This window comes from Pteropus vampyrus, unplaced genomic scaffold (assembly GCF_000151845.1).
Source record: "Pteropus vampyrus isolate Shadow unplaced genomic scaffold, Pvam_2.0 Scaffold140, whole genome shotgun sequence".
Taxonomy (NCBI): domain Eukaryota; kingdom Metazoa; phylum Chordata; class Mammalia; order Chiroptera; family Pteropodidae; genus Pteropus; species Pteropus vampyrus.
Window position 1 is genome coordinate 4747704 of NW_011888921.1, and position 18797 is coordinate 4766500.

General features: G+C 44.2%; 2 protein-coding genes across 4 annotated transcripts; one reads left to right on the forward strand and one right to left on the reverse strand.

Annotated features, from left to right (window-relative positions):
• The first annotated feature begins 84 nt into the window (after positions 1 to 84).
• On the forward strand, positions 85 to 7953 carry CCDC65 (coiled-coil domain containing 65). The gene is made up of 8 exons (XM_011368250.1): positions 85 to 426; positions 988 to 1155; positions 4741 to 4910; positions 5418 to 5556; positions 6338 to 6535; positions 6737 to 6955; positions 7318 to 7470; positions 7556 to 7953. Exons 1-8 carry the CDS (start codon positions 295 to 297, stop codon positions 7871 to 7873), a joined length of 1497 nt encoding a protein of 498 aa, XP_011366552.1. The 5' UTR covers positions 85 to 294; the 3' UTR covers positions 7874 to 7953.
• A 380-nt stretch (positions 7954 to 8333) lies between these two features.
• FKBP11 (FK506 binding protein 11) lies at positions 8334 to 18713 on the reverse strand. Of its 3 annotated transcripts, XM_011368251.2 has the most exons (6): positions 11315 to 18713; positions 11077 to 11142; positions 10611 to 10698; positions 10280 to 10313; positions 9834 to 9904; positions 8334 to 8574 (listed from the first exon to the last, which is right to left on the reverse strand). In XM_011368251.2, the coding sequence occupies exons 1-6, from the start codon at positions 11441 to 11443 to the stop codon at positions 8357 to 8359; spliced, it is 606 nt and encodes a 201-aa protein (XP_011366553.1). In that variant the 5' UTR covers positions 11444 to 18713; the 3' UTR covers positions 8334 to 8356. The 3 variants fall into 3 exon arrangements, with proteins under 3 accessions (XP_011366553.1, XP_011366555.2, XP_011366556.1); XM_011368253.2 differs by lacking the exon at positions 10611 to 10698 and having other exon boundaries at positions 8336 to 8574; positions 16465 to 18713; XM_011368254.2 differs by lacking the exons at positions 10611 to 10698; positions 11077 to 11142; positions 11315 to 18713 and adding an exon at positions 10765 to 11062 and having other exon boundaries at positions 8336 to 8574.
• Positions 18714 to 18797: the final 84 nt, after the last annotated feature.

Consider the following 18797-nt stretch of genomic DNA (forward strand, 5'->3'; position numbering starts at 1 on the left):
GACTACAGTCCTCCAGTAGGAAGAGGACGCTCCAAGCCAGAGCCTCTCCCCTGAACCTCTCACAGCGCCATCTTAGCGAGGTCCCGTTGCTAGGAGACGAAAATGCGTCTTTCGGCTTGAGAGCCCTGCCTCCCCGCTATCGCAGGCTCTGTCTTGCCTCAAGACTGATATCTAAGGTCCCACTACTGTCCAGGGGCAGTTCCAGAAGGCCTCTTTCTGGGGCGTTTTCCTCTTACCCCCTCTAGCGCTGGCTGTAGCGGACCGAGGATCCTTACCCAGATCCCATACCCAGCTATGCCTAAGAAAGGGAAAAAGGCCAAGGCGACCCTGTCCGATGAGGAGCAGCTGCTTCTCTTTCAGCAGAAGATGCTGGCAGAGGAGGAGATGGCCAAGAAGAAGGAGAGGCTCCTGAGCCAGTTCTTGAAGGTGATGGCTTTCTGCATTACTCCCTGCCCAACCCCACCCACCCCGTGTGCTGGCCCTGTTGCCTTGACCCTGTCATTGTGGCATCCTCATTTTCATGCTGGTCTCACCTCCTCCAGAAATCTTGAGACCAAAATATACTTAGGTTTTGGGCAGAATTGTTTGGGAGGAAGGGCAGTTCTCTGTGAAGCATGGAGGGGGATCAGTAGTAGAGCTTGGCAGTCACAACTGAGCCCCAGAATTGGGACAGTAGGTGCTATCAGCTGTTCCAGCTTTTTGAAATTCTGACATTCCCCTGAAGATGAATCATTACAAATAGCATCCTGCTCTGATGTCTCCTTTGAAGGAAATTCATGCCCTCCTTAAAATGGCATTGGGCTGTTTCTGTCTTACTTGAGATGCTCCCAAAACAAGAACAGGAACTCCCTGAGTGTTGGCCATGGGGCACTTTGGTTTCTTAGAAAAGACAAAGAGTAAGGTGTCAGTTGACTAACTGTGATCTTGTTGTACTGTATCCGGCTTTTGGCCCTTACCTCCTGGGGGTGTATTTATTCCTTCACACAGGACAAGCTGGCCAAGGAGGAACACAATAGTGCTCTGAACCTTAATAAGATTAACACACAGTGGAGAACTGTACTTCGAGAAATCAAGACCAGAGAGCTTCATAAAGACATTGAGATCCTCAGCCAAACATTTGAACGAGTGGTGGACTGTAAGAACAGTGTCATCAAGGTAGGTGTTCTTCCCAAGGAAACACTTGAATATGACTGCCTTGATCTCTTCTTTTCATAAAATGAGCCTAGAAAATTAATTAATTACTTAATCTTAAATCACTCGCAAGAAGCAGGCTATGACAAAGACAAGCTATTGGTAATACCAGTTTTCAATGAAGTGAAAAATAGAATATTGGGCTGTCATCTCTCTCTCTTAGAGGAGTCATTCTTAGCTGTCTACTGCCCCAAACTAGTACTATACAATATTAGAGTTATAAGGCTCAGTAGACATCACCCAAAGACTTGAACTTAGTGCCATATCTTTATTTCAGTGTGAGAAGATTCATTCCAGAGGGAGAAACCAGTTTTCCTAAGGTCACACAGCTAGTCAGTGAGAGAGCTGGGACTAGAGTATGGGTTTCTTGATTCTTACCCCAGTGTTTTATTCAACCAAATTTTGTTTGGCCTCTGATTCAACTTCAGTGGCCCTGGATAAGGTGGAGAAGATCTCCATGGGTAAGAGCAGTTCTGGATCTCTAAGCAATTCAATCAGCCATTCTTATGCTCTTGGGAAGTTCTTGAGTCCATACTATCTTTTTTCCTAAGGAATTTTGCTGTATCCCTTCTTTCATTCTGTTTTTAACCTCTGTTTACTTACTCCTTCTCCTTAGCCTTCTCTTTCTTAAAGCAAAAAAAAACCACAATACCAGCAAAATATACATTGTCAACTGGCATTCCCCCTCTAAAAAAACACACATCTCTTCTTTACAGCCTAACCCCTGGGGAAAATTTTTCAACAGAACTTGGGCAGCTTCAAGTGATAGTACAAGTCCCAAATGTGCAAAACCATTATATCTTAGAATTCCTCACTCCACTAGTTATACCATATGGCTTTTTAAATGATATCTTCAGATACTTATTTGGAATTATTAAGTACTTGCTGAGAAAGAGAATCAGCAGTGTTCATTTAAGGATGCTTAGCAGTGACCAGGCTCACCCTTGAATCAATTAGCTTCTTTCTACACAATAGCTTTGCCGCTAATGATTATATTCCCTACCTTAAGTAAATCATACATTGCTATTAAGCACCTTCCGGGTCATTCCTGAACAACCCAAATTACACGTTAAATGTGCAAATGTTAGTGATTCTCACTTGCTATCTCCACTTCACTTCCCATTTGTCCACATCTGATTTCTACCCTTCTCTAGGAAACTGCTCTTGTAAAGATCAACAGGCCCGAATCATGGATACTTTTCATCATTTAGTCATCACCTTACCTGATTTCTCTATGACACTGACACTCTTGGTCAAGCTCTCTTTTTTGAAACTCCTTTGGTTTCCATGGCAGCATTCTTTCCTGGCTTTTCTCCTGCCTCTGGGATATATACATCCAGTCCCCATTGTGAGTTCATCTTCCTCCCTCCATCCCCTTGAACTTTAGCACTTCCCAGTCTGACCATCTCATCATGTAACCTGGCGTCAAGCACTCTAGACCATCTTACTCATTACCCTGGCTTTAAATACCACATATATTGATGACTCCTGGGTGTGTAACACCAGCCTGGATTTTTCTCTTGATTTCCAAATCCATATATTCAAGCTTCTTAGATATCTGTTCCTGGCTGTTGTACTTTCCTCACAACTAAACTCATGGGCTTCCCCTTCCTTAGCCAACCCCAATCCCCCACTCCTGATCTGGTCTTCCTTGTGCTATTTGGGTGGCTGGTGCCATTCACGAAATCACCCAATCCAGAAATCTGGGGATCATCCTAGGTTTTGCCTCCATCCATGACTTCTCTTACTAGGTCTTGTATAAATCTTCTGCTTAAGTATTTTTCAAAGCCATACCCTGCTCTCTTTTTCCAATGTCCTGCTGTAGTTGAGTCCTGGGCATTATCTATCATATGGGCTATTGCAATAATCTCCTATATTCCAGCCTTCATGCCCAACTACCTCCAGATGATTGTCTAAAACAAAAATCTTATCCTGTTATTCCACTGCCTATATAGCTCCTTAGTGGCTTCCCTCTTCTGCAGGAAAAATCCAAACTCCATGGAAAGAACACCAAAGCCCTTCAATCTGGCCTCTACCTGTACTTTTCATACAGCCAGCCTTGTTCCTTACCTGTGCCTTTGCATATTCTGTTCCCTCTATCTAGCATTTTCATTTCCTCATCTCCCCAGTCTTCCTGGCAAATTCTTGTATCCTGAAGAGGGATACAAATGACATCTCTTCTGTGAAGCCTTCCCCAGTGTTCTTAGTTATATGTAAGCACTCAGTCCTTTATATCTCGTTGTCACTGGTAAATCATTAACCTCATAACAAGTTCCACGTCATAATATGATGTTCTGTTTATATAACTCTTTTTCTGCTGCAAGACTGCAAACTCCTTTGAGGGCAGTGAGCATGTCTTTCAATCTCTGGATCTTCAGCATCCAGCACAGTGCTGGTACATAACAGGTTTAGTAAACATTTGTTGGGTGAGTGAATAGCCTTCCATTATCAGAACATATTTCCTAAGATCCTTTTTCATGAGAAACATATCAGGTAAAAGCTAACTCTGCAGAGGTTGTGGTAGTTTACAGTGAGTGGACTCAAGGTGTCTGGGTCGTATGGAAACTCAGTAAATGCTTTTTGTTTTATTTACTTTAATTTCACTTTTTAAAAATAGGTAATACATTCATATTATTTAAAATTCAAAAGATAAAAAATTATATAGAGAAAAGCCCCCTCCCACTGGTGCCTTCCAGCCACCCAGTGCCTCTCCCGATAATTTTAGTTTCATGAGTAAAACTTTTTTTTACACAAATGGTAGTATTACATATTGTTCTGCCCCTTGCCTTTTTCTCTTAATAATATGCCTGGAGATTATTCTATGTTAGCCCATAAAGAGCTTCTTATTTTGTCTTTTTACAACTGCATAGTATTCGGTATTGTAGTTTAACATGTTACTTTGTCCTCTGTATTTCCTGTATCTTGGTTATTGGATCTAAAACTTGGAGGTATTGTGTTCTTCCATTATCTCTTTTTGTGCTATTAGCAACTATTGATTATCTGTTAATTCATTGGAGATTACAAAATGCCGATTTTCTAATGTTATCATTCATTTTTTTATTAGCTTGAATACTTCTTTAAAGTGATACTCCCCGTCATTTATCATTCAATTACCCAAAGGTACAGTTTATATAAGAAAGGTACAGTTTATATATTCTTATATATCTATAAAGATAAATGCTCGATTCCTTCTCTTGCCTGACAAGATACCCTAGGTTTAACTTGTTTATTTTTACCTCAGACCTCAAAGCAGCCATTTCTCCAAGAAACCGTGGCTCCTTTTAGTGGTATAGCCCAATCACTGTAAATGTTTGTTGTCCCTAGGACACTGGCTGGCTACCTGAGGTTCCCTGATGTCACTCTTACTTTACATTCAAGAGTGAGAGAACCAGTACTCGTAGAGCCAAAGAATTGGCATTAGGAACTAAGGGAAAATGTCATTCATATCATCCAGCTAGCCAACTGAATACATTTTTATTTTCTCACAGAGAAGCCATCCAGCCAAAATGTTGGTCACTCTCTGTTGGTAACTCTCTGTTTCCTACCCAGTCTTTAGCTAAGGACCTGTCAGAAGCTGAGGAACAGTATGCTCATGCCCTGCGCAGCCACTTGCACAACGTTGACCAGCTGTTGGCCCTGCAGAGATGCCGACTCAACCTCCTAGAGGAAAGTTACAACAGGGAGCTGGAGGCCCTAACCAAAGAGTTTGAGATAGAAAGGTATGGGGATTTGAGTCCAGGGGAGTTTCCAGAGTGTCTGTAAGCGGGTGCCCAGCACCCTGGAGCACCCCACCATGATTATGACATGACCTCCAGTAGAAAGGTCTTGAGTTCCTTTAAACTAATTCAGGTTTAAGCTTGTGTCCTTAGCCTCCCTTTGCCCAAGCCAGGTCCCTATCTATAACACCCTCACCACCCACTTTGAACTATCAAAATCCTATTTATATGACAGGGGACAGGAATGGGAAGGAGACTTCTCACTGTAATCCTTTGTACTTTGTGATATTTATATCATATGAATATATTACCTATTTAAAAATTGAAATAAAATAATCTTATTCATTCTTTTTGGCTCTAAAAAGAATAGAACCTGCCCTCCCTCTGTTCTCCTTCAGTACGTAAGAGTTCGTACCATTTGTGTAGTTTTTTTACGTATTGCTTTGAATTGTCATTATTGGTCCATATGCTTTATCCCTCAGAGCAGAGACAATGCCTTATCTCCTATAGGAAGACAATTATTGACCAACATGAAAAAGAGATTCACTACCTACAAGATGTTTTCATGGCCATGGAGCAGAACTATATAGATTCTGAGTATGAAAGCAAGCTGGAGTTCCAGAGCATGTGGGATGATCTCAAAAACAAGGTACAGAGGGAGAGTAGATAGGCAAGAACTGGGAGAGAAGTGAGAGAAAAATGCTCAAGGCCAGTAGAGCTAGAAGAGATCCCCTTAACCAACGTAATCAATAAAATGTCTGTTGCCATTGTAGGTACCCCTACTGCCTTATGTACTTTTGTGAAATTGGTCAGGAGGGAGGCCCCTTCTGAAATGTCAAGGAAATGCATTTTAGAGGTAAAAACAGCAACAAGGAGATCATCTGACTTCACCTATGATTTATAAATTAAGACTCTGAGGCCCCCAAAAGTAAAATGACCCATCAAAGTCATGCCGCTGGTTGTGGAACAGCCAGAAGGAGAATCCAGTCTCCTGCCCCTTGGCCCAACGTGCTTTCCAACATCCTAGAGGCTGCAAACTTAGCCAGCCTGCAAACCTAGGTTTGAATAGAAGGTTCCTTGTTTTTTTATTTTGCCCCATAGTGTTTTGTAAAAATCCAAATTTTCAGCTTCCCTTGAAAAATTTAAAGATCTGGTAATACTGGGCTGTATTTCCAAATGATGGCATTCATGTAGAATCGAGCAGCTGTTTCTTCCCCGCTTGCCCGCTTCCAGAGAACATTTTTTCTCTGGTTCACCACAGGCCCCATCTACCCCACAGCACTTATTTATATCATTTGCCTGGTCTTTGTAGGGATTTTCATTGGTGACCTGTGCATATAAACAATGCAAGAGGGTGAGGTTGCTGGTGATAGTGAAAGGGCACTAATAGGGTAATTCTAAATGCTGGTTATTTTGGAGCCACTTCCTAGAATTTAGAAGAGAAGCACTTTCTAAGGCTGCAACTGGAGAATGTAGTAGAAGACCTATGGAGAAGGTTCCAGGATGCACTCAAGAATTACACTGATGCCACAGAGGATCGAAAGGTTGCCTTTGAGACCCTGAAGGTGAAGGACGAGAAGAGTTCCAAAGAGATTGAAGCACAGATGAAAAAAATACAGAGACTACAGGTTAGTGCAGCCAACCAGAAATATTCATTGCTTTAACTGCTCAATTATCCACTGTTCATTTTCCCCCAATTTCCACTGGGCCTCATGACTGATTGGGGAAAGATGATATGCTTTGGTTTCAGTATCCAGACAGTCCTTTTACCTCTCACTGAAGACCCTCAGTTTGTCAACTGTTTCCTCTAATCTACTCTGTTTCTCCAGGATTCTATAATTATTTTAAAAGGCAAGATCATGGTGCATAGCCGTGAGAGTGAAGAACAGAACCAGTATATTCGTGATGACAAGGAGTTGGTCCACGTACAACTGCGAAAACTTAAGGCCCAAAGGACTCAGGCCCGGGAAATATCACAGGAGAACTTAGTCAAACTCACCCTGGAAAGTAATACCACCATCAAAGCCTTGAGAAAGATTGTTGATAAGGTAACAAAGGGGAGAGGGTGGTCCAAACAAAGCCAAGGAACCTGGCTCCCTGTGAAGTGAAAGGGCTTTGAGATCAATAAAAGAGGCTTCCTCCTGCTTCCTGCCTGGGTGGACACATGGAATACCTTTTTTATTTCGTGTTCCCTGCCCTCTCACATTTTAAATGAATTAATATTGAATGAATTGTATAAGACTATAAAGTACTTGCAATAGTGTTTGGTACACAGTAAGCACTCTGTGTTAGATATATATTACCTCTGTCTCCCACCAGTAGCTTCTTTGGTTTAAGCAGGGAAGCCAACTCTGCTATTCCTCTTCCTTACCCCCTTTTCTAATGAAAGGTCTCTTCCTGTTTCCAATAGGGTGAAAAGATCCTTAAACTTGCTGAAATATGTAGAAAATTTGAAACAGAGGAAGAAAAAGTGCTGCCTTTTTATTCGTCAACATTGACTCCCGAGGAGCAGGAGGAAATAGAGGAAATTAACCCAGAAGAGTTTACTGAGGAGCTGGCAAAGGTAAAGTTCCTGGGGATGATGGGGCACTGGGCTGTATTCGCTAATGGGCCCCACCACACACCTTCTCCCTTTACTCAACTCCCAGGTGATAGCAGACTACATAGGGTTAGAGAATTTCTGGAAAAGGTACAACAAAGTGAAACTGGAGCAACTGAGCCTCGAACACAGACGTGCCCAGTTGTTAGAAATCAACAGGAAGCTGCGGGAGATGCTCAAGCAGTACTTGGATGGCATCTCAGTGAGTGATGAAGTGCTGAGCCAGCTCAACCCACTTTTCGTCGTCAACCATCGAAGCAACTTACCCCAGCCCTTGTCCATACCCACAACCCAGCCAGGTAACAAAAAACCTCCAACTACTTACAACATCATTGAAGCAGCCCACGTGATCTCCCACATCCTGTGATACAAGCCAAAAAATCTCTTCAACCCCCAGAGAATTTTTCAAGAGACCTGAGGACTTCGCTATTAAAAATTCCCAGAGTTCATGAGCTCCTTATATCTTTGCCATATGGGACAGAACAGTCTACTTTGAGGACACTAGGAATATAGTGGCCCCAGGGAGTGGAAAGAATAGCTAGGCAACTATCTGGAGGCTTATTTCTCAATGAAGCATTGTTCCTGAGGTCAGGGCACCATGGGAGCCAAAACCCATACCTTTAAGACCTAGAGATCCAGGGGAAGATTCAAGACCAGGTCCTTGGGGTAATTTAGGACAGGAAGAGGAGGCCAGAGGAAGAGTTGTTCTAAGTCTCCAACACCCCCATGCCAGGCAAGATCCAATTCAGAATGTCTTTTCTCTAGCCCTTTACCTCATTCCCACTTGCAAAAGTAGCTTCAGAAAGTACCAGATGAAGAATGCAAAGAGGTTTTTAAAAATTATTATTTTTTATTTCTTTTTGCTCTTGTTTCGTTTCTCTTCCTTGAGCTTCTTTTTGGAGACTTTAGGTCTGTTGGCTTTTTTGTATAGGTGATAACCAATGAGGCTCAGGAGGGCTGGCACCATGGCCATGCCTACCAGTGGCAAAATGCCCTTAACCAGCTTTTGCCAGTAGTTGGCTCGGATCAGTGCAATCAGCTCCACATCAAACTGCAGCACTGCATCCGCTGAAGGCAAAGAAGAGGTGAGGGTTAGAATCTCTGTGCAGTTTACCCAGGACTGAATCTGAATAAAAACAGGGAGGGCAGTCCACACCAGAGCAAGAACTATGAAGCTGGCAAGATTTAAATGTGGGGTTGAGTTCCCTTAGACAAAGGCAGAGATGGGTTATGAGCAGAGTCTAGTGATAGTCATCTTTACCCCAAATATACAAGTGTGGCTTGTGATCCATGACAGGTGTTTGATAGCACAGGCAAACTTTCTGTGGATCTGAAATATACGTACTGTTCTCCATTTATAAGTGAGAGAAACCTTGATACTAACTGTACTCCAAATTGCCACACGGATACAATCTTTGCGGGCTGAAACTAATAGGATTTAAACTAGACTCTTGAAAATTCCACCAACCAATGAGCACACTCAATGTGATTATTAGAAAAGATAGGTGTTTCAATATTAATAGCTGGAAAAGAAGGATATGTCTTATGAAATAAGGGGTGGAGAAATGAGTGGAGGTGGGGAGAGAGATGCAGAAAGCAGCAGCATTAGAAAGCGGGAGGTAATAGAGCTTTGGGTTAAGAGTTTGTTTCTTATTAGTCCCCCTACCCTCTTTCCATGTCTCCCTCTAAGCTGGAACTGAGATGAAAACTTTTACCCTAATCTCTGAAATACAACACATTTTAGTTACGAGAACATGTTATAATCAAAAGCGAGAGATACAAATCTTGGGGAATCTGTCCAGTCTCAGGCCTTCAAGTGTAGAATATCAGCAGTGACCTGTGAGAGCTTTTAAAGTTATGGGGTGGGCTTAGCTTTTAAAAGCTGTTTTCTTGTTTCATTTTGTTTTGAATTACTTGACTGTGATCATTTCTACTATCTATTCCCTGGTGAAGGAATAGAAAGGAAGGGTGAAAGGAAGGGTGGAAGTATGGTGAGAAGCCATGCCAACTGCACAAATGACATAGTTTGGAATTATATGGAGAAGGCAGGAAAGAAGTCAAAGTTCTGGGAAGGGTGGCAAAGGTGGCAGACCCATGTGGCAGAGGCAGCTCTCTTCTCCCTAAAAAGCTGCTGGCTAACAGGGCAAACCAGGTGGCCTTAACAGGTTCTCTAGACCCTGTGGTAATCTAAAGAGGAAAAAAGTGGCCCTGCAGAAGGAGGAGGCCCCACCCACTCCTGTTCTTTCCAGCAAACTTAAGTGTAGCTCCCTATAGCCCTTATAGACTGGGTATTCTGATGGTCTGAGAGAGAGGTCTAGTCAGATTACCTGGGATAGATGGTGGAAATCCCCGTTTTCCATAGGCCAAATGAGATGGAATGACTGCCCTTCGCTTCTCTCTGAGGGAAAGAATGTAAGTCATAGCCAGAGGTGGGATCAGGTGGGCCAGTAGCCTCAGGTCATCTGAAGCCCCACCAGCAAAACCCTCTGGATATTCACACCCAAACATGACTTTCCCATCTGACACCTAACAGGTTGACCAGCAAAGTTATCCATCCCCCCATGTGCCTCAACTCCTCCAACAAAACCCACAGCAAGAGAGGTGTAGAGGCTTTGGATACCCTCTCAGGGTCCCAATGACCCAGACTGGCCTAGAGCAAAGCCAGAGCCCTTTATCCATGTTCTCCTGTCTCCTCTAGGAGCAGAGATAGCAGAGAAAGCCTCTCTACCCATGCAAAGGGGGTACCCAAGCCCACCCCTACCCAGATACTCACCCCACACACATGTCTAGAAGGCTCTGCTCCAGACCTTGAGGAAGAAGACACAACTGAACAGGAAGCTACCTACATTCTCCAAATCCCAGGAGAGGAGAGCAAAGGCTCCCTCTTGACCCTTAGCTGAGCTCCCCACCTCTCAAATCTCTGGCTTCCAGCAGGGTATAGAACAAGGGGAGTATAAAAAGTGGGGTTTGAATCTCAGGAGAGCTGGTAGAGACCTGGGGTCTTACTAATTCCCAGGGTCATTTCCAAGGTACCTTAGGGTTTGAAGAGGCTAAGAAAGCATTTGTGTTGGAAAGCAAAGGAAAGGGAGGTATATGTCACATACCTGGGATCACCTGCTTTTGGCCAAGTTCTATAACCAGAGGGTCTCTGGTTAAGGAAGTGTCAATAATGCGTCCATCTACCAAGCTGCCCTGGGGGGAGAGAGCATCCAGAGTGCCCACCTAGTACCTCTCCCTCCCAGTTGGAGCTACACGCACCTGGGCCGCTAGGCGGGGCAAACCCCTAGCAGCTGCTGCCTAGCACGCCCCTCAGGACAGAAAGGAACAGGAAGCCCCAAAGGGCTGGCACTTCTCATTGCCCTAAAGGAACTGGAGGAAAAGCTGGGAGGGAAAATAGACAAAGAGGAGCATCTGTCCCTCCCCCCGCACTCCCTGCCACGTGCTGGAAGACCCCAGAGCTTGGAGTTTCTCCCGAACTGCTTGCCACGTGTCCAAGCCAAGCCAAAGCTGACGTGTTTCCTCAGAGCACCGCCCCCTCCCAGGTTCCGCCCCAGCCCCCAGACCCCTCACCGTGTAGTGTATATGAAGTGTGTCTCCAAGAGCAGCGGGCTCCGCACACGGTTCGGGGGGCTCCACCTATGATGGGACTACAGGAGTCATGGAGAATCCTCCAAAGATTCCGTTCTTGCCCCTAGACCCAGCGCCTCCTAACTGTTCTCGCATTTCCTCTCCGGTCTGCTCGCAGGTTCGTTTAGACCCGTATTCCCGTACAAGGCCCGGCCCCCACGGACCGGGACAATCTCCTCACCAGGGTCTCCACTTGGAGGGTCCGGACAGGACTTTCAGTTTCGAACCCAGTCTCATCCCGGCACACCATCCCACTGAGCAGCAGCAGCACCACCAGACAGAGTGGGAGTAGTGACGGGTGCAGGGTCATGACTAGACACGGGACAGGACGCAGGGCACCAGGTCAGGCTGCTCGGTGGCAGTGGCTAGGGCAGCGTTTCCCTCAGCGCCCAGGCCAGACAGGACTGGATGGTAGGGGGCGGGGTCGCGACACACCAGCTCCTCCTCCTGCAGCCCCTCCTCCACCTTGTCCCCACCTCCCGGAGGGAGGAGGCCGCAGGCAGCCCTTCCTACCCTTTAAAACTGGGAGGCAGCAGATTCTGATTCGCCTGTCGTCCGTTAGCCGTTCTGTCCCACAGCGAAAAGTTGGGTCACATAATAGCACCCATTTATGACTGATTACCTACTGTGTGACAGGAACTTTGTAATCCTCAAAACCACCCTGAAAGGTATGTTTCCATTTTACAGATGAGGAATTGGATACTCAGGTTAAAAACCTTGCCGATCATCTAGCTAGGTAGTGACACGTACAGGATTCAAACCCAGCACTGCCAGAGTCCAGTTTTTGCTCTCTGCTCTTGCCTCAAAGATACACGTCTCCTCACATCTATCCTGGCAGTGTCTGGCTGGCCCATCCCACCCCAGCAGCTGCCAAAGGCAGCATCCCTCTCCCACCTCTACTCCTTCAGCTTGAATATCTGGAGGTCATATATCCAAAAGGAGGAAGGGAGCTGTCCCATCCCCCTGTTCTTTAAAAGCTAACTGGAAAGTACAAAGGGCTATTTCCCTGTAAGGACAGGGTTAATCCCTGATCTTTTCCTGACACTACCATTTTCTTTCTCTTTTCATCAAAAAACCTCTGTGAAGGGCAGCTACATATAACCCTTTAATGTTTGTATAAGGACATCGGTTTTTTAAAACATTACAAAATTATTTCACATTACTCTACCAGTTCCCTTTCTGCATGATTTAAATCCTCACTGCCCACTCAGGCGTTGGCATCTGGACTTTGCTCCTTTAAAAGTCATCAGGAAGCTCACAGTCACCAAATTCCTGGTCACTTCTTGGTCCCTTGTCCTCCCTTAGCATCTCTCTGGTATTTGAAGCCACTGAGCTCTGACTGCCCTCCCAGGCTTTAAACAGAACTGCCTATTGGGTATCTCCACCTGGATGTTTGACCAGCACCTCAAATCAACACACCCAATACTGTACTCATTCCTCTCTCTCCTTTCCTCTCATCTGCAATAATCTAGACTTCACTCCCAACTTCCCATTTGTTAGCGGCTCTGCTGTCAGCATTCAAGCCCAACTCATCTTCCACATCCAAAAAGTCTCCTTTGGATTCCCCCTCCACAGCCTCTCCAGATCTTTCTTTCCATTCTCACGGCTGCCACCCTAATTAAGCCCTCATTAACTCTTTTAGGTTATTAAAAAAAAAAAAAAGCCCCCTCAACAGGAGGGAATTTCTGGGGGTGATGGAATGCTCAATATCTTGAAAGGGATATGGGTTACATGGGTATAGGCATTTGTCAGAACTTTGATCAAACTATGCTTAAAATCTTTACATTGCACTGCATGCATATACCTCAATTTTTTTAAAAAGGGAAAAACTTTTAAAAATAAACAAAATCTACTTCCAAGTCTCTCTTAAAGCTGAATAAGGCCATTGACTAAGTTTTGGCCAATAAGAGATAAACAGAAGTATTGGAAATATTCTCAGACTTCCAGGAAGGCTCCTTAAAGGGAGTTAATTTAGCTAATAAGTGTGTCATTATGTGCTCCTCCCACTTTCCCTAATCTCCTTTCTGCTGCCTCGAATGTAGATGAGATTGATTTATGCTCCAGCAGACATAGTAGACCATCAGGTGACCATGAGGATGGAGGTCAAGTGCCAGGATGGTGAAGTGCAAAGATCAAAGCCAAAGTCCTGATAACTGTAGAGCCGCCATATTAGTCCTGGACTGCCTACCACCAGATACCTTCTAATTAAAGTAGAAATTAACTCCTATCTTGTTAAAAGAAAAGGGGGGGAGGGGGAGATGGAAGAGGAAAGGAAGAAGGAAAAAAAAGGTAACAAACTCCTCATCCCCAGCCTCCTCCTATTTTAGCCCATTCTGTACATTGCTGCATCTGCTCAACTTGTCATGTCATCTACCTACTAAAAAGCCTGCCTTGGCTCCACATAGTCCAGCGAATAAAATTCAGACTCCCTGACATGCCAATTGAAAGTTTTCATCATCTGGTCCTGATCTGCCTTTCTAAACTTGGCTTTTATTCCATTCAACAATATTAAATGAAAACCTTTTAAAGACAAGAACCTCATCTTTCTCATTTCTATATTCTCAGTGCCTAGTATGGTATACGACATAGATGCTCAATAAATGTTTATGAATTGATCCTTCCTCCTCATGGACTATGTGGTCTGGCATTAGATGAACCTGCCTCATGTGTTTTCATCTTTGCCCAGGCTCATGCTATTCCTCCACCCATCAAGCTCCTTCTAGGTCAAGCTCAAATATCACTGACTCTGTGAGCTAGAAGTGACTTCCCTTATTTCTGAACTTCAGGCATACACTCGGGGACATTATTATCTTTTTCCTTGTGTTGCAGTTATTTATGTATGTTCCCACTCCTCTCTACCCATTTCCTCAAAGAGCCAGCTCACTGATGGCAATGATAAGGTACTAGCTGCACAATACCTTCCATGTAACAGATTCTAGACAAATGTTTTATTTTGAATAAATATACCATGCAATACCAAGAAACCATTGAAAAGGGAGATCTATTACTAATATGAAAAATCTCTAAGACAAATTATATATTTTAAGAGCAACCAAAAAAAAAGCTAGATGTGATGAGCCCCTTTATATTTTAATCTCTCTCCAAATGTGTGTACTGTGTTTAGAAAAGGAATTAGAAGGATGCACACCAAATAGCCGAGGGTGATTACCTTTGTGAATGGGAGAATAGAGGGGAACAGGTTCCACAAGTTGCTTTGTAAATTTGTCTTGTTTGGATCTTTTACAATAAAAATTACTTTGGTTACAAAAATCGCTTTAAAATTAAATCATAAATGAATGAACATGATATATAGTCCTGTGCCACATGATGTTTCAGTCAAGAACAGACCACATATAAAATGGTGGTCCCATAAGACTGAAATAGAGCTGAAAAATTCCTGTTGCCGAGTGATGTCATAGATGTCATAGCTGTCCCAACATTATAGCCCAATGCATTACTCATGTTTGTGGTGATGCTGGCATAAATGAACTGCATTGCCAGCCACATAAAAGCATAACACATACAATTATGTACAGTACATAATACTTAATAATAATAAATGACTGTTACTGGTTTGTCTACTATACTATATTTTTATCATTTTAGAGTGTGCTCTACTTGTAAGAGTTTGCTGTTATGCCAGCAGCAGCCTCATACATCTGTTCATTGTCTCTTGATTGATTTTTCTGTTGACTTAATCTCGTGCTGTTTTGTGCAGTAACATGCTGTACAGGCTTGTAGCCTAGAAGCAACAGGCTGTACCATATAGCCTATTAGGTGGCACATGACTGTATAGCAATACAATGGAACATGTGGGAGGTGCTGAATGAGTTAACAGAGCTAAAGAGGCCAGACTGGGAGAAAAAGTCATTGTGATTAGAGAGGTCACAGGCAGCTTTGTAGAACTTAAAAGTGGTGGGTTTTTTTGTTTTTGTTTTTGTTTTTTGAGCGAGAAAGGGGATAAAGGCAGAGGGCCAGATATTTGGGGAAAATTAATGGACTAGTTTGGAATTTAACCAGGAGAGTAGAGAGTAGTTGGGAAGGGAAGAAAGGGCTGGTTGGGGAGATCCTTTAATGTCAGACTGCGACAGTAGGAACCCACTGAAAGTTTCTGAGCAAGGGGCTGACAGTGAGTACTGTACTGATGCATCACCTGATTGAAATGCTGTAATGAAGGTGTGGAAGACTACTGTCCAGGTCTGAGGCTTTGTTTGGAAATGTCATGGGGAGGAAGAAGGTGGGGTGAAGTGAAGAGGGTGGTAGTGGGGATGAAAGGGCAAAACCAAGAAGACAATATTACCTACAGGGGGCAGCACAAGCCCACTTGGACCCAGGAAGGACCAGGGAGAAAGGCGCTTTCTCCTTCGTTGGTTAGGAGGAAACTGAAGGGCAGAGGAAGGTGAGATGGTTCTGGGAAAGGCAGAGACTGGCACACCCCTGACTGGAGGCACAAGTTAATCAGAGGACCACCTTAAAGGTGTCTCTTAACACCTTAAAGGTGTTGGCAAGTAGAAGAAATTCTATTACAGCCCCTAGCTTCCAAAACTCATGGGGCACCCACCATGCCCACCTTGGTTAAGGACAATGACGTTTATTCATTTAAGGATGAGTTCCTATTATGTGCCACATAGTAAGTAACTGTTTTTTAAATGTTTTAAATGTTTAACAGATTGTTAAAAGCCTGTGAGTTAGCATATACAAATCTGGGATCAAAATCTAATGCCATATTTTCATAACCTGGCTGACTAGTTTTCTCTTTTAGGTATGGTTATGCATTCATCCAAGAATGAAGTGTTACCTCCCTCCCCGACTCTCCACTATGGCTGTTCTAGCCAGGGAGGTATAATCCTATCAATGCAAAAACAGATTCCCCATCACCTACTACCTAAAGCCAAGAGAGCACTCTTCTTTCCTTATATTCAGAACACTAAAGGAAGCTAGCATCCAGATCCCTGTGGTTCAGAGCCTGGAGCTAAGCACCTCCCACCTTTGTACTCCATTCTGTGGGATGGAAGGGTGGAGGTGGAAGGTGGGTGGGAAGTGGGCAGGAGGGAGTGTCAGGTGAACAAGTTCATTCTCAAGTCTCCTGCCTGGTCTGGATTGGCCAGACCTACTGAGAGAGAGCTCTCTCAACACCTGGTTTGGAGGAAGGGTGGTAGGAGGAAGGGTGCATGGATAGAATTGTTCAGCTCCGGAAACAGATAGCCAGAGTTCTGGCTTGTGTGTCTTCTCTACTTCACCACATTCAGTTTGGAAGCCAGATTTGCTTTAAACTAGAGCCCAGATACTCTCTTTTGCAGCCCATAGCCAAAGTGACACATAAGCACTCACCTTCAAGCCTTGACAGTGAATGGTCCCGATCCAAGTTCTTCACTTCTAGACCTCCAACCACTGCCTTAGGCTTCATTTTTCTATTTACAGTAGAAGGATTAACAGGCATTGTCCTAGCCAACTCCTCATTGAGCATTGTACTCCATGACACCTATTGTGAAGTAGCGCACTTTCACTATGCTTTTTCAGTAGTGATATTCAAGGCTCGGGTTTCCTCAGACCTAACCCTTTGCTCAAGAACTCCAGGTCACCTACTCTTACCCATCACAGCAACCAGGGCCAGGACACCCAATTAGTATGAAAAACCTGACGAAGGAAGGCATCTGGATCTTTTCACTCCCCAGTGACCAGTATGATACACCATCCCTCCAGTTACCAAGTTAGAGAGTAGAGAATTGGACTTTGACTTTCCTACCTCCACATCCTTCAGAACTGGAAAAGATGCTGTTCTTAGTATTATGACTGCCTGTCCAAAGACACCACTCTCTGCACCAAACAGCAGCAAAAGAAAGGGAACCCCCTACACAGTTTTTCCCCAACTGTCACTACCCCACATGGCACACTATGGATATCTCAAAGGATTCCAGAGCATCCCAAAAATAGATTCCCAAGCCTCCACTCAGTACAGTGGTTTGACTCCATTCTTAGTACAGGTCTAGAAACATAGGTACTAAATAAATATCTGCCACTTTTCTGCTCTGTCCAATCTAGGCACTCAAATTGGAAGCAATGCAGTGACTCCCCAGAGCCTTCAGGCCTTACACCTCTAATCTGAGAATTTCATACATATGTACACTCATTCTTCCCATCACTGCCCCCATACTCTGGAATGAAGGGAATGGTTTTGTCCTCCATCCCACTTGGACCAATCTAAGGCCTTCCACTGGTTTTCTCCAAGCTCATTTTGGAAGCTCCCTTGCCCGGATAATTCTGAAGTGGATTCTGGGCCCAGGCCCCCTGACAAGTCATGACTGAAGAGCTATTCATGTTCTGAGAATATGGGGTTGCTGTCTGTCCTAAGTATTTACCTTCCAGGTTAAGTCTCCCCATTCATCCCACCATGTCCCATAAAAAGAAGCTGGATGTTTGAGCAACTGCCACAAGAGGGCTCCCTCCACCTCCTTCCTGGCATCCTAAACGGAGTGCTTAAGGTCAGAAGGGACTAGGTCAACCTCTTTCCCCAGTCAGTTCAGGGGTCAAAAGATTCCCAATGACCTGCCATGAAGCTGAAGTCCTCTCCATTATCATTCTTATGAGAGGCTGTAGCTCTAGAAGGTATCTATCTGTTAGTATACAAATGAAGGACTTGGGAAAGGAGCTTTTAACTAATCAGTAACCTCAATCACCAAGCAGGAATTTTGAGGAGCCTAGGAGGAAGAAAGTGTCATCTGATGTTGAGGGGTAAGTGGGTAATGTTCAAAGTTTATGAAGTTGATAAAGGGATGTCTGGTTGGAGCAGTTTAAGGGTTTCCTAAGAGAAGAAGCACTGGTCCTTGAGGGTAATAGCTTATTTTAATAAAAGGAGAGGGGCTGAGAAGGAAAATTAGAAGGGGAACGGGGAGGTAACTGAATATAAATGATATACTAGTACTTAGGGCTCTCAAACTTATAATATGCCTAATACCTACCCTTTCTCATAGTATCAGGGTGGGAAGACCTCTGTCCCCACAGCTTAAGAAAGAGTCAGGAAGACCTACCTGGCTCACCCAGACCTCACTCATCCCAAGGGCAGCACCATCCCCTCCTTTGCCTGGAGCCAGACAATAGTAGCAGGAGAGGAAGAGAGTAGTGGTGGGAGTGAGATGGGAGGATAGAGGCTTTATGGAAAAGGTATTTTTCCCAGGATATTTGTGGGATCTCTGGATGAGGCCAGCATCCTGACAATGGGAAACAACATGCTTGAAGGAGAGGGGATACAAGTCCATCAGTTGTAAAGAGGATCAAGATCATTACACTACCTAGACATGCTTACTCACTGCCAAAGTCTAGAACAAAATGGGTGAAGGGACTCCAATCTATGGATGAAGGGACCCTATTCCAACAAGAAGCACCTGACACGCAGGGCTGGGGAGATCTGATAAAGGAGGCAGTAGGGGGCACTCAAAGTTCAGGGCCCTCTAGCCACTGAAGACCCTAAAGTCTACCAACAGATGATAAAAATAGCTTAGTTCAGGGTTAAACCCTTTAGAACTAGAGGAGCAAAGTCATGACACTCTGGTGCACAACTCATTTAGGTGCCCCTCTAGGGTATGATGGGAAGAAGCAACCAGTGTAGGGATGAGCCTAAGTTCCTCCATAACCTCAATCTCCCCCAGTCAAGTGCCCTTTACCCA

Bases quoted from the DNA above. Each gene is read 5' to 3' on its own strand.
- CCDC65 (XM_011368250.1), top strand. From the start codon at position 295: ATGCCTAAGAAAGGGAAAAAGGCCAAGGCGACCCTGTCCGATGAGGAG. The intron at 6,536-6,736 runs GTTAGTGCAGCC...CTGTTTCTCCAG, and splicing joins AAAAAATACAGAGACTACAG to GATTCTATAATTATTTTAAA. The intron at 7,471-7,555 runs GTAAAGTTCCTG...CTCAACTCCCAG, and splicing joins TTACTGAGGAGCTGGCAAAG to GTGATAGCAGACTACATAGG.
- FKBP11 (XM_011368251.2), bottom strand. From the start codon at position 11,443: ATGACCCTGCACCCGTCACTACTCCCACTCTGTCTGGTGGTGCTGCTG. The intron at 10,314-10,610 runs GTATGTGACATA...TTCTTCCTCAAG, and splicing joins CCAAAAGCAGGTGATCCCAG to GTCTGGAGCAGAGCCTTCTA. The intron at 8,575-9,833 runs GTAATCTGACTA...CTTTGCCTTCAG, and splicing joins ATTTCCACCATCTATCCCAG to CGGATGCAGTGCTGCAGTTT.